This window comes from Capricornis sumatraensis, chromosome 2 (genome assembly GCF_032405125.1).
Source record: "Capricornis sumatraensis isolate serow.1 chromosome 2, serow.2, whole genome shotgun sequence".
In the NCBI taxonomy this organism is placed as follows: Eukaryota; Metazoa; Chordata; class Mammalia; order Artiodactyla; family Bovidae; genus Capricornis; species Capricornis sumatraensis.
In genome coordinates this window covers 129,979,600-129,995,246 of record NC_091070.1, presented here as the reverse complement: position 1 = coordinate 129,995,246, position 15,647 = coordinate 129,979,600, and the positions used below count along the sequence as shown (strand labels likewise).

At 38.5% G+C, this 15,647-nt stretch overlaps 1 protein-coding gene across 1 annotated transcript in view; it reads right to left on the bottom strand.

The window, feature by feature from the left end:
- Positions 1 to 1,553: 1,553 nt before the first annotated feature.
- Positions 1,554 to 15,647, bottom strand: part of DENND2C (DENN domain containing 2C) — a 38,337-nt gene continuing 24,243 nt past the window's right edge. The window contains exons 13-17 of the mRNA XM_068964865.1: positions 10,704 to 10,745; positions 9,315 to 9,420; positions 3,078 to 3,314; positions 2,757 to 2,843; positions 1,554 to 1,704 (exon numbers count right to left, since the gene is read on the bottom strand). Coding sequence (XP_068820966.1) covers positions 1,673 to 1,704; positions 2,757 to 2,843; positions 3,078 to 3,314; positions 9,315 to 9,420; positions 10,704 to 10,745 — 504 coding nt within the window. The 3' untranslated portion in view covers positions 1,554 to 1,672. The remainder of the gene's footprint in view (positions 1,705 to 2,756; positions 2,844 to 3,077; positions 3,315 to 9,314; positions 9,421 to 10,703; positions 10,746 to 15,647) is intronic.

Here is a 15,647-nt window from a genome sequence, read left to right as displayed (position 1 = left end):
AGACCAAATGGGGAAATGTCTGGTAAAAGTCCCACTGGGGTAAGCTGCTTAATAAACCTTTTTTTTTTTTTAAGACACGGGCTCAGTTCTATTTTCTGGACCCAAATCTATAGGAATTGTAGTATACAGCACCCATCTTACATGTTGTCTGCTTCAGATCCATCCACACACACCTGAATGGGTTGTAATGACAATACTGCACAAGTCAGTAAGTTGTATCATAACACAACTTACGATGTTTTAAGTTTGAATATTTTTTATGCAGTTAAAGCCATCAGCAGGAGTTGAAGAAAACAAACTGACACTTGCTATAACATTTATCAATTAAAATTACACCATGGCTGACAAATTTCTCTTTCAAATCACGGCTACTTTAGATATTAAAAGTTGGGGTGTTTATGTGGTGTGTGCCCAGGAAATGTCCATATTCTGAGTCCAATTTAGAGAAAAAGTCCAACATTTCTAGAACCAAGAAAAGAGTCTCAGCTGGACACCTGTAGCATGAAGTCCTATATCCTCAGAGCTGCAAGCTGGCTCTGGCGCACTTCAGCTTAAAACAAAAAACAAAACAAAATAACCTTTTCCAATAGCTATAATCCCACAGAGCCCAATTTTCCATCTGTAGGAATAACCAGCTTTGTTTTAAAAAATGAATGGTCCTGGCTTAAAGTTATTTAAACTCTCTGAATTCCACTTTCTTCATCAATAAAATGAGAGATGCAAACAGTTGATTTAAAAACTAAATTAAAAAAAATAAAAATAAAAACTAAATTAAAGATGACATACACACACGTACCATTCATGGCACAAGATGGATCCTGAAAAAGAAGGTAGTTTTCATGCCCTTGAGACAAAATTTTCCTATTAGTTATATATTTTTTCTCTTTTGGCCATGTCGCACAGCACGTGGGATCTTAGCTCTCAGACCAGGGATGGAAACTGTGTCCCCTGCAGTGGAAGTGTGGAGTCTTATGCACTGAACCACCAGGGAAGTCCCCCTATTAGCTGTAATTTCCCAATGTTTAATGTTGATACATGAGGGACAAGCTACCCAAGTGCCACACAATGTGGAAGGAATGTTGTAGGGTATCTATTTTTATAAGATACTCAACAACAGTGTTAATAAATAGGACTTCCATGTGAGATTCCCCTAGCTTTAAACACTTCCCCCCCCCCCCCGCCCCTAAAAAAGGAGATGAGTATATTCCTTAAACAGCCCATAGGTTTAAAGCTGCCATGGTATTTCAGTGATGAGAATTATGTGTGAGGGGCTTGTGTCCTCTACTTATATCATGCCTCCCTAGTACCTTAAATGCAGCACTTTTCTCACTGTGCTCGACTTTGAGCTGTTTTTAAAAATGCAACACCATGTCCTTCTCTTGTAAAAGACAAGTGTCTTCATAGGCTAAACTCAAAACACAAAGAATGAGCCAAGACTCAAAAGGCCACTTGAAAAAATCTGGAGGCAGACAGACTAAAGGAAGTATAGGTTCCAGACTACTCCCAACAATTCTCCAATGGTTACTACAGCAGCAACAGGAGAATCCTCCAAGAACCTGGCCCACTCTGTAACATTTCAACATTTTGTAGAATACTTCAGGGCACCCTGACTCTTGGAAAAATAGTTTCTTTGGCAGTTTCTGTTCTATTCAGGATGGAGGCAGTCAAAATTTCATTTCTTCTGCAGAAATTTCATTTTACTTCCTAAAGGAAAAAAAGAGTGAACTCTCATTAGTTCATTTTTATTTAGGATATATTATTTGATGTAAGGGATTAAACCTAGTCATTCAGAACAGCCCAGGAGTAAGCTGCCATCTCAAGTTATCAGTTGATGTGTTTAACCACCAAAAAACCCAAACCAAACATACACACACAGAACCCCCAAATGTCTAATTGTAGACATAGAAGGAAACTCAGACATCATCTAATCCTGCCTTTTTCAAATCTGACTGCAGTTAAAATTGCTTTTCCTGTTCTCCAGAGATTTCCTGGAGCCTGGTGAGGGGTGGGAGTGGGTTTGATTAATTTTTTTTTGCCACACCATGCAGCCTGCAGTGTGGGCTCTTAGTTTCCCGAGAAGGGATTAAATCATGCCAATTGCAGTGGAAGCTCCAAGTTCTAACCACAGGACCTCCAGGGAATTCCCTGAATTTTCATTTAAGTTCCCAAGAGAGGCTAATATTGTAGTCACAGCTGAAAACCACTGATCTAATCTAACACTGTGGTATAAAGATGAAGTAACAGCCCCAGGCATAATTTGAAGTGTAAAATTAGAGACTTGCAGAAAATCCTCTTTTGCTTCAGATGCCCTTAACCAGGTTATTTTTAACCTGGAGTGCATGGATGGGCTTCAAGGGGGTCCATGAACACCCTAAAAGTATTTGCAAAATGTGTTTATACACTCCAAGGGTATTTTTCTGGAAAAAGGTGCAGTTTTTAATAAGATTCTCCATAGGATGTGGTCTAGAAAAAGATGAACAATTATGATATGCAACATTCTTATACTATGAGGAAGCTTCATCTGAGGAAAACAGTCCCATGGACAACTCTGACGGAGAATCCTAACTGCTGAGAGTCCTGTCATCCTCCAAACACTGTGGAAATAGGGCCATGGTTTCTGGCCACTGTATGTGAGGTTCTATCGTTGATGTGATGGTAAAGCTTTTGTGATGAGGCATGCTTACACAAAAGTTTGTTATCTTGTTTTTTTTTAAACTATATTTATCTAATAATAATAGGAAAACACAGCAACTTACCAAGACTTCGCAAAATTCTATTCACTCCGCTGGGCTCAGACTCAGGAATTGTTTCCAAATACTGGAGCGCCCGGACCTCAAACAAACCTACAAAGAAAACTCATGTTGCTCAAACTGTCATACACTCAAGACTGAAAAAAACTCTGTGCTCATTACCAGTGTACTTCCAGAGCTAAAACAATATAACAAAATAAAATTTTTCCCATAATAAACAACTGATCATGAGTCCTTGTAGCCTTATCTTATTTTTTTGTTTATATTATTTTCAAATCTTTCAAGTGCTCACTAAATACAGAGGGAGACCTTTATGATGAAACTGACCTTTCACCCCACTTTTCCGAAGCTCTCGGTCCTGGATGAATCCTGCAAACATCTGAGTTTCCATGAAGAGATCCAGGAAGTGGCGTACGCTTCGGGAGGTGTGAGATTTACGAAATGGCTCCCTTTGGAATACACGCTCCCCACGCTCAGTGACAGTCATGCTCAAAGAATAATGTCCCACCAGCTCCACAAAAAACCTGACAAATGCTTCAGACACCAGAGAGTTGAGTGTCACATCTTCTGCAAAATGAAAGAAAATAGAAAGGGGGGAAAATCCCCTAAGTTTTGTGTTTATAGGGACACTGGCTCTGGTTATAAAAGTGACACCTAGGGAATCATAGATTAAAGGTCAGAGAATAAATATAGGAATCCTCATTCTCAGCTTTCTTGCTCTCTTCATGACCAGAAAATTAGCAAATGGCTTATAACCTTACCTTCACTGTCTTCCCACACATACTGTGGTCTGCATATCTGTAATTTCCCTGGACCTGCTCTTTCAAAGACCACCAGTGAGAACCAGCTGAGTCTAATCCACTCTTCAATTTTTAATCCTCCTTAAAACTCTATGCTGCGCTTGTGCTACCCTCCTCCTCATTCCTTCTGTCTCCCACAATCTGATGCTCTTCCTGATTCCTCTCCTGCCTTTATGACCAAACATTTGTTTTACTCTTGACTCTTCTTCCTCTTCCCGGGATTGGTCTTTGGACCCCTTCTCTTCAACATTCCTTTCCTTAAAGAGCTAACTGGCATGGAGAGACAGCTGACCTTCTTTGTCAATAATTCTCAACCTCAGATCTCCAGTCCTGATATTTCACAAAAATTCACCTTTCACACTTTCAGGCTACATTTTAGGTGATCACCAATTGGCTGTCCCATTAGCATTTATATTCCTTTTGTCTAAAAGTCACCATCTAGGGCATTTCCTGGCAGTCTAGTGGTTAGGATTCTGTGCTCTCATTGCCCAGGGCACGGGTTTCATCCCTGGTCTGGGAACTAAGATGCTACAAGCCACAGGGCTTGGCCAAAAACAAAAAGTCACTATCTCAGGTCCTTTTAGGAAATTGGTAGACTATGAATCACATAAATAAACAATGCATGTCAAAACCAAATTCATTATATTTCTCCACCAAATCAGTTTCTTGCTCAACTTTCTCATTTCATATTGCATCATGATTATTCCATAATAAATAATAATTTAATGAGTGCTTTTACAAATATAGTAATAATCCAGAGAGGCAGACGTATCATTTCCCTTTTACAGCTGAGGAAAATAAAGCTCAAATCAAAGACATTCTTAGGTCACCTCACCCAGTGCCAGAGAGAAGCTGCAGGACCCCCAAGTCAGGTGAGTAGTAACCACTGTAATCTAGCACAATGTGTCTCTTGCTCTTTCCCATGGGCTGACTGGGAATCTGGGACTGAGGTTTAATCAGATTTCTACCATGAAACAGCTGTATAATAGTGGGCAACTTGTTTTACCTCTTAGGGCCTCTCTTTCTGTATCTGTACAATGAGGTGGCTGATAGGCAATTTCTAAGGTCTCTTCTGACATTACATTTTTTTAAGTTTTTTATTTTATATTGGAGTATAGCCGATTAGCAATGTTGTGATAGTTTCAAGTGCACAGCAAAGTGACTCAGCCATACATATATGTGTATCCTTTCTCCCCCAAACCTCACTCTTGACATTACATTTAAAATTTTTTTTTAAGTTATTTATTTATTTGGCTGTGCTGGGTCTTAGTTGTGGCATGTGCGATGTAGTTCCCTGACCAGTGGCTGAACCTGGGACCCCTGCATTGGGAGCGTGGAGTCTTAGCCTTGGGACTACCATGGAAGTCCTTATGTTTTTATTCTAATCTAGATTTCCATTATATTTTGTTCAACAAATTTTCTTCTCATCTGTTTTTTTCTGCAACTGAGAATCCATCACTGCTTTTAAGGCCAACACCTTTGCCCCACTCTCTCATCCCTTTCAGTTACTGTCCCATCCCTCGTCCAGTTTACAGCAAACAATTTCTTGGAAGATTTGTTTATACTTAGGGGGTCCCTAGTGGCTCAGTGGTAAAGAATCGCCTGCCAATGCAGGAGACTTGGGTTTAATTCCTCAGTTGGGACATTCTCCTGGAGAAGGAAATGGCAACCCACTTCAGTATTCTTGCCTGGGAAATCCCACGGACAGAGAAGCCTGGCGGCCTACAGTCCATAGGATCACAAAGAGTGGGACACGACTTAGCGACTAAACAACAACCACTTTCTTACACCTAATTCCCTTTCTTTTAAAAATTATGTTTTTCAATACCTTATCTCCCATTCTTTGTTTCTCTTTTAATGTATATACATTATACATTATTTTACATGCATGAATATTTCATAAGCCCAGCAGTGAAATGACCACACAAATGCCCACCATCAGCTTAGAACAGAACATCATGTGTATCTCTGAAGTTCTCTGTGTGATGCCCTCTCAGTGGCGTTCTTCCCCTACTTTCCAATAGAGGGTGACTGTTATTTGGAATTTTGGTATTTCATTTACTTTCCATAGTCTTACTACACACATGCAATCCCAGCAACATAACCCCAACCCCTAACAAGGTTCTGTATGTCTTTGAACATTATATAAAACAGTATCTTCTACTGAAACTTATTATTTTATTCAGTGTGTGTGTGTGTTTAATCTTGTTTCTTTTGGCTGCACTGGGTTTTCGTGTTGGCGCAGAGGCATTTGCTAGTTGCGAGGAGTGGGGGCTACTCTCTAGTCGCAGTGCGTGGGCTTTTCACCGCCACGGCTTCTCTTATTGCAGCACGGGCTCTAGGGTGTGCAGTTTTCAGTAGTTGTGGCGCACAGGTTTAGTTGCTCCAGCTTGTGGAATCTTCTCGGACCAGGGATCAAACCGCTGTCCCTGCATTGGCAGGCAGACTCTTAACCACTGGGAAGTCCTCAGTGTGTGTTTTTAAGACTCTTTTTTAATGCTATATTCTCTTGTCAGTGGAAATGTAGGTTGTTTTTAGTTTTTGCTATCACATACAATACCACTACAAAAATTACTATACTTGTTTCTTAGTTATCATGTGCAAGAGCTCTCTTGTGTATATATTTAAAATGGAATTGTTGGGTTGAAGGATATATACGGAGAAGGAAATGGCAACCTACTCCAGTGTTCTTGCCTGGAGAATCCCAGGGACAGGGGAGCCTCGTGGGCTGCCATCTATGGGGTTGCACAGAGTTGGACACAACTGCAGCGACTTAGCAGCAGCAGCAGCAGCAGGATATATATACCTTTAACGTTACTAGATGATGCCAAATTGTTTTTTCAAAGGTATTGAACTAATTTAAACATTCTCATCAATACTTGATATTGTCAGGCTTTTAAAATTTTTACGAATATGGTGGATATAAAATGGTATCTCAGTGTGGTTTTAATTTATATTTTCCTGATTTTGATGAGGTTGTGTATCTTTTCATATATTTGTTAAACTTTCATGTTTCCTCTTCTATGAAATGATTATTCATATCTTTCCCCCATTTTTCTCTTGGGTGGATCATCTTTTTACTTTTAAATTGGAGGAATTTTTAAAACTAAATTCTAGATACTATTCCTTTGTTAGTTATATTTGTTGAAAATGTCTTCAGTTTGTATCTTGTTTTTTATTCCTTTTCCATGGTGTCCCTTGATGAACAGAAAATTTTAAAATTTAACATAGTCAGGGACTTTCCTGGGTGGTCCAGTGGTTAAGACTCCATGCTCCCAATGCAGGGGCCCGAGTTTGATCCCAGGTCCAGTAACTGGAACCCAACAGGCTGCAACTAAAAAAGATCTCATATGCCACAAAAAGATTCCACGTGCTACAACTAAAAAGAAAAAAAATCCCACATGCTGCAAATAAAGACCCAACGCAGCCAAATAAATATATGATAAATATTTTTTTAATTAGCATAGTCAAATTAATCAATCTTATCCTTTATAGTCTGTGTTCTTTGAGCCACATTTCAGAAATCCATTACTGTCCCAAACATAAAATATTTTCTATCATTTTCTAAACATTTTTAATGTTTTACTTGTAACATTCAAGTCTTTAATTTATCCGAATTAATTCTGTGTATAATGTGGACTGGAGATCCATCTCTGTTTCTTTTCATGTGGAAAACCAGTTGCCCTAGAATTGTTTACTGATTGGTTCATTCTTCTCCCACTGCTATTCAGTGCTGGTGCTGACTGACACAAATCAAGTTTCCTTATGCATGGGCATTCTCTATTCTTCCCATTTTTATTGCTCTATTTGCTTCTTTCTGAACCCAAACTAAATAATCTCAATTACTATGACTTAGAGTTAATCTTGATGTTCTATAGGGCAAGCTCGTCAATCTTGTTTTTTTTCAGGAGTGTCTCAGCTATTCTTGGCCTTTTGCACTTCCACTAAAATTTTACAAGATGCAGGTCATTCTAGTTTTCTCTTGAACATTCCCCTGTCTCACTTTCTTCCCACCATTTCATTGAATCAGCTGTTACCAAGGTTTCCAGGACCCCTCCCATTGTCAAATCCACTGGTCAATTCTCAGTTTCCATATTATTGGCCTCTTTGCAGCATTAAATATAACTGTTTACTCTTTCCTTCATGGAATACTTTCTTCACTCGGCTTCTGCAATCCATACTCCTGTGTTTTCCACCTACTTCACTAGCTGCTCCTTTTAGTCTCCTTTGCTGGATTCTTCTCTTCCCAACTGTCAAATGTAAATTCAAGCACATCATTCCCAACCAGGGCTCAAGCCTTAAATTGTTTAAATTTTCTGCTTATACTCACTCTATTGGGTTATCTCATCTGGTTCCTCAGCTTTAAAATAGCAATGTATGTCTCTAGCCTAAATCTTTCCTCTGAATTTCAAATTCTTGTATGTAAATGCCTACTTGATATCTCCAGCTGAATGTCTGCAACATATTAGATAGGTATCCAATAGGTAGCTCAAGGGACTTCCCTGATAGCTTAGTTGGTAAAGAATCCACCTGCAATGCAGGAGACCCCAGTTTGATTCCTGGGTCAGGAAGATCCACTGGAGAAGGGATAGGCTACCTACTCCAGTATTCTTGGGCTTCCCTTGTGGCTCAGCTAGTAAAGAATCTGCCTGCAATGCAGGAGACCTGGGTTTGATCCCTGAGTTGGGAAGATGAAGCTGTTAAAAGAATGATATAAATCTCTCTGAAATTCTGGGCTTCCCTGATAGCTCAGTTGGTAAAGAATCTGCCTGCAATGCAGGAGACCCCAGTTTGCTTTGTTCAATTCCTGGGTCAGGATGATCCGCTGAAGAATAGATAGGCCATCCACTCCAGTATTCTTGGGCTTCCCTTGTGGCTCAGCTGGTAAAGAATCAGCCTGAAACACGGGAGACCTGGGTTCGATCTCTGGGTTGGGAAGATCCCCAGGAGAAGGGAAAGGCTACCCACTCCAGTATTCTGGCCTGGAGAATTCCATGGACTGCGTAGTCCATGGGGTCACAGAGTTGGACACAACTGAGCAACTTTCACTTTCAGGTATCTCAAACTTAATATTCAAAACTGAACTTTTAGTTACTCCTCTAAACTTGCTCCTTCTCTAATGATCCCCATCAGCAAACAGCCTTTGAGTTCTCATCTGTAAAATGGGGATTAAATAATAATACCTGCTTCATACAGATATTACAGGATCAAATAAGATGTATGCTAAGTGCTTAAAATAATGCCTGACATACAGTAAGCCACCCAATAAATATTATTCATCTTTTCATTCAACAAATACTTACTGAGTATCTATTTAGTGAATGCTGTTCCAAGTATTGGAAATAGAAAACAAACAGACAGTCACTGTTCTCACAGAACTTACACTCTAGCACATCAGATGGTAATGAAGACCCTGGAGAAAAATTAAGTCAGGAAGGAGGACAGGAAGTGCTAAGGGAATGGGGACAATTTTAAACAGGACAGTCAGGAAAAGCCTCACTAAGAAAGTGACATTTGAGCATGGATCTACAAGAACAAAGAGCAGGAGCCACGTGCCTAGGGGAATAGCATTCCATACATGGAACTGAGCAAATGCCAAAGTCCTGAAAAAGAAGGGGACTTGGCACATCGCGGGTAAGCAAGGAAGCTATCAGCTTATGAAGGCACAGGCAATCTCAGACTATTTTTGTATATGCTTTGGCAGGATGCTGGGCATTTGGTTTTTACTGTCTGGACCATAAATCCTCTGCCACTTGTCTCATACCTTGTGAAAAATTCTGCTCCTGAGCCAATATTTCATTTCGTTCTTCCAAAATCTGTACCAGGGCAGCTTGTAGCTTAGGTGGTAGAATTTCATCCTCATCAGATACCTTAAGAGAAGAAAATTGAGATTTTCATGAGCTTTGAGAGAGAAAGTCTCAAACTTAGGGCCCTATTAAAGTCCCCCAGGTTCCACAGGTGGCTTTGTATGTATTTCTGCTAAAAGGAGTCTGTCTGAGGCTTCCTTCCCTACACTGAACAGAATCCATGATGTTTATGGTGTGGAAGTGTTAGTCGCTCACTCGTGTCTGACTCTTCATGACCCTGAGGGCTATAGCCTGCTAGGCCCCTCTGTCGATGGGATTCTCCAGGCAAGAGTACTGCAGTAGGTAGCCATTCCCTTCTCCAGGGGATCTTTCCGACCCAGGGATTGAACCCTGGTCTCCTGCACTGCAGGCAGATTCTTTACCATCTGTGCCACCAGCTGCTGCTGCTGCTGCTACTAAGTCACTTCAGTCGTGTCCGACTCCGCGCGACCCCATAGATGGCGGCCCACCAGGCTCCCCCATCCCTGGGATTCTCCAGGCAAGAACACTGGAGTGGGTTGCCATTTCCTTCTCCAGGGAACATCTTAATTAAATTTAAGAAAAATAAATAATATGTCTTATAAGACTCTTTGGAAGTTTCCAAACCAAATAGTTCTCATCTCCAAGTCTTATGATATATTATAAAGATCGTTCCCAAATAAATGGTGCTTCAAATGTGATGAGCTGATTGATTATAAAAAAAGAAAGTCTCAGGAAACGTTCTTTTCACCCTATGTTCAGTGCTCACAAACCTATATACAGGTTACATACAGAGGGTTGCTCTAAGGCTTTTCTAATTCTCCTCTTCACTATCCAGAATAAGTGACCATTTCTTTTTGCCCCTACTGTATCTTGTGCAAATTTCAAATATATATCATTTCTAAAACTTTATGGCTATATCTGCTCCCTATCCCACTGTAAACTATAAGGCCTGAGGGATCAAGCTGAGTGTCTTACTCATCTTTAGTTTCTGACTGACTAGCAGAATATCTAGAAATAATTGGTGTTGAATGCTTGTTAAATTTAATTAAATTAGAGGCCTATATATCAACCCATAAGACTTGAAGGGAGGGTTACCTCTTTTGAGAATGACATTTAATCTGTTTCCTCCTTCCTTAAATTGAGACAGACAGCTATGAACCCAAGACAAATTTTTCAGGTCAATCTTGTATGATTGGCCACAGTGTCAAGTCAAGTGTGTGTGCAGGAACTATAGGTCTTGCCTGAGTCACCTTCTTTAAGTACTTTCACATATTTTCTGGCCAATTATCCCCAAACATTATGTAATCATCTCCTTTGTCACTCACCTCCTGTAAAAACTTGTCTGCGCAGAGATCAACTATCAGCACCTATGGAATAAAGGAGCCAGGCAAGTTAAACCAGAGACATTCAGAGAGAAATACATTAGGCGCTGTTAGATCAGGAAGAATGTTTTGATTCTTTCATGCAATGGGAACAGTTTTAGACTTAAAGGGTTTTTTGGTTCTGTTTTTAATTGAAATATAACTGACTTAAATATTATAATAGTTTCCAGTATATAAAGTGATTGGATATTGTTATGCATTAAAGTTTTAGCCCATTTAATAGCTAACTCATCAACATTAGTAAAAAATATTTCAAGTTAAAAAAAATGATGGTGGCACACCTAGAGATTAAAAGAGACTAAAAAAAAACCACACCAACCAAATACAGTGCATAGACTTTATTTGGGACCTAATTCAAGCTATAAAAAATTTATGAAATAATTAGAGATCTGAATATTGAGTTTTTCTGATATTAAAAAACTGTTATGAAATTTTTAGGTGTGATAGTGGTATTGTGATTATGTTAAAGTGATCTTAGGCTTAGAGAGTCATATCGTAATATTTAGAATTATGAAATGACATCAGGATATGCTTCAAAATAATATGGGAGAGAGGTAGTACAATTAGCCTCAACTTTATAAGTATTTAAGGAGGGCAATTCGGAGAAGGCAATGGCAACCCACTCCAGTACTCTTGCCTGGAAAATCCCATGGACAGAGGAGCCTGGAAGGCTGTAGTCCATGGGGTCGCTGAGGGTCGGACACGACTGAGCGACTTCACTTTCACTTTTCTCTGTCATGCATTGGAGAAGAAAATGGCAACCCACTCCAGTGTTCTTGCCTGGAGAATCCCAGGGACGGGGGAGCCTGGTGGGGTGCCGTCTATGGGGTCGCACAGAGTCAGACACGACTGAAGTGACTTAGCAGCAGCAGCAGCAAGGAGGGTAATTAATTTTACTCTTTTTTCATTTTTACATATGTTTAAAATTTCCATAGTAACAAGGTAAAAAATAGGTTAATACCAAAATTAGAAATGTTTCTATACACTATCAATAAAGTATCTGAAAAATAAATTAAGAAAACAACTTCATCTTCAACTATATCAAAAAGAATAAAATACCTAGGAATAAATTTAAACAAGGAGGTAAAAGATATCTATGCTGAAAACTATAAGATACTGGTAAGAGGAACTGAACAATACACAAAAAAATGGAAAGATATTCTGTGCTCATGGAGTGGAAGAATCAATATTGTTAAAAAGTTTGTACTACCCAAAGCAATCTAGAGTCAGTGCAATCCCTATCAAAATTCCAATGGCCATTTTCACAGAAATAGAACAATTCTAAAATTTCTGTGGAACCACAAAAGACTTCAAATAGCCAAAGCAATCTTACAAAAGAAGAATAAAGGTAGAGGCCATCATACATTCTCATTTCAAACTATATTACAAAGCTATAGTAATCAGACACATAGCTTAATGGAACAGAATACAGGGTTCAAAAATAAACCTCAAATATAGCCCATTAGCTTATGACAATGGAGCCAGGAATATACAACAGGGAAAGGACAATCTCAATAAATCGTTATAGGAAAATTAGCTGCATGCTAAAAAATAAAATTGGATCCCTATCTTATACCATACACAAAATCAACTCAAAATGAATTAATAACTTAAACATAAGACCTGAAATCATGAAACTCCTAGAAAATATAGCAGGGTAGCATCTTTACATTGGTCTTAGCAATGACTTTTTGGATTTGACACCAAAAGCAAAGATAACAAAAGCAAAAATAAGCAGGTGGGACTACATCAAACTAAAAAGCTTCCGCACAGGAAAGGAAACCATCAGTAAAATAAAAAGAAAGCCTACAGAGTGGGAGAAAAATACCTGAAATTCATATAATGGATAAGGGGTTGATATCCAAAACATATGAAGAACTCATACAACTCAACAGCAAAAAGAGAAACCCCAAAGAATCCAATTTAAAAACAGGCAGAGGGAAAAAAAAACAAAAAACAGATAGAGGAATTGAATAATGTTATTCCAAAGAAGGCATGCAGATGACTAATAAACATATGAAAAGGTACTCTACATCAAAGAAATGCCGACCAAAAAACCACAACGTGATATTATCACCTGTTAGAATGATTATTAACAGAAGATAAGAGATAACAGATACTGGCAAGAATGTAGAGAAAAGGAAACTACTGCGTACTCTTTATGGAAATGTAAATTGGTTTTGCCACTCTGGAAACAGTAAGGAGGTTCCTCAAAAAATTAAAAATAGAACCAGCACATAATTTAGCAACGCCACTTCTGGGCATGTATCCAAAGGAAACAAAATCACTATTTTGAAGAACAGCTGCACCCCCGTGTTCACTGCAGCATTATTTACAACAGCCATAACAATGAAACAACCTGGCCATAACAGAGGACTAGATAAAGAGGTGGCACATATATACAAAGGAATATTATTCAGCTATGAAAAGAAGGAAATCCAGCCAGTGGTAACAATGTGGATGCTAAGTGAAATAAGCCAAGCAGGGAAAGACAAATACCCTATGATCTCACTTACATGTGGAATCTAAAACAACCGAATTCATAGAAACAGAGAACAGATTGGTGGTTGCCAGAGATGGGTTGGGAGATAGATAAAATGGGTGTAGGGGATCAAAAGGCACGAATTTCCAGTTATAAGGTAAGTAAGTGCTGGATATGTAATGTACATGACTACAGTTAACAATACTATATTATATATTTGAAACTTGCTAAGAGTCCATCTTAAAAGTTGTCATCACAAGAAAAATTTTTTCTAACTATGTTAGGTGATGGATATTAACTAAACTTACTGTGGTAATCATTTTGAAATATATGCATGTGTGTGTGTGTACGAAGTCCTTTCAGTCATGTCTGACTATTTGTGACCCTATGGACTGTGGCCTGCCAGGCTCCTCTGTACATGGGATTCTCCAGGCAAGAATACTGGAGTGGGTTGCCATTTCCTCCTCCAGGGCATCATCACGACCCAGGGATCAAACTCACGTCTCTTATGCCTACTGCATTGGTAGGTGGATTCTTTACCACTAGTGTCACCAAGGAAGCCCTCAAATATATGCATATATCATATCATATCATATCATAATGTTGTACATTTAAACTAATACAATGTTATATGTAAATCATTTCTCAATAAAATTGGAGGGGGGAGGTTAACCCATCAGTGTAATAAAGAAGAGTTTTTTCATTAAGTGGTACTTGGATAGTAGGTTATCCACATTTAAAAAAATGAAATGATCCCTACCTCCTTTCTTTCTTCTTTTTTGGTCATATCACGCAGCTTGTGAGGTTTTAGTTTCCCAACCAGGGACTGAACTGACATCCTCAGCAGTGAAAGTAATGAGTCCTAATCACTAGACTGCCAGGGAATTCCCCCTACTTCCTATTATATACAAAAAAATAAAAAATCAATTCCCAGGCTTAAGAGCCAAAAATTAAAGGCATAATAATAAAGCTTCCAGGAACTAACAGAGGAGGCTATTTCCATGAAGCTAATATTAAGAAAAACTTAAGCAGTTCACACACACACACAAAAACACTAACCACTAAAAAAAAAAGATTGACAGTTCTGACCACATTAAAATTAAGAACATTTCCATATTAAAAAAAAAATCTTTTTGGAGAATGAAAAGGCAAACCACAAAGGAGTTCATATTCAGAGTATGAAAAGGCCTCTTACAAATCAATGAAAGTAAATAATTCAGCAGAAAGATAGCCTATGGATTTTACAGAAGATGACATTCAAATGGGTAATAAACATATAGAAAGATGCTCACCCTCAACCATAATCAAGGAATACCAATAAAACAAAAATAAAATACAACTATCTGATAAGCTAAATATGAACTGATCACAACAAGGGCTGACAAGGATATGGAGCAACAGGAACTCTCATACACTGCTGGAGGAAGTTTAACTTGGCACAACTACTTTGGAAAAGCTTGACTTTACTTACTAAAGTTGAAGATATGTGTGCTCTATGACCCAGCAATTCCATTTCCAAATATTTGCCCATAAAACTGCATGCACATATGTACCAAGGGTCATGAACAAGAATATTTATAGCAGCATTATTAATAATAACTCCAAACTGGAAACAACTCAAATGTCCATCAACTGTAGAATGGATGAGAAAATTGCAGTACATTCACACAATGGATTACTATACACAATCAGAATGATCAAACTACTGTTAAACTCATCAACATGGGTGAATCTTAAAGATATAATGTTGCTTGAAAGAAGCCAGACTAAGAAAGAAAAAGAAAAGAAAAATATTGCTGTATGAATCCATTTATATCAAGCTTAAAACCAGGCAAAACTGAACTATGTTGTCTAGGGATACATGCCCAGGATGTTAAGTTATAAAGAAAAACAAGAAAATGAGCATCAAAAAAAGTCAAGATAATAGTGACCTTTTGCAAGGAGTGGGGAAGAGAACAGTGATTAGAGGAAAGCATGAGGCGGACTTCCCTGGCAGTCCAGTGGTTAAGATGCCGAGCTCCCAATGCAGGGGCAGAGGTTTGATCCATGGTCAGGGAGCTAAGATCCCACATGCCACACAGTGTGGCCAAACAATAAATAAGAATAATTTAAAAAAAATTTTTAAACAAGAAAAAGAAGGCATGATGAGGACTTTGTTTCCATGGCTGTAATGTCTCTATTCTAGTCCAACATTGGTTACCATTAGCATTCACTTTGTGATAATTAACTGAGCTATACATTTTGTTTTGGGCACTTATCTAATGTATGTGATATTTGAAAGAATTTAAAAATTAACCCAAAGTAGTTTTTGTGCATGATTTTAAAAGTTTTAAAAAAGACCTATTCTTCAGGATAACACAAGAATTAGCCCATGGTTCAATGCTATAAATAAGATATAACTTCAG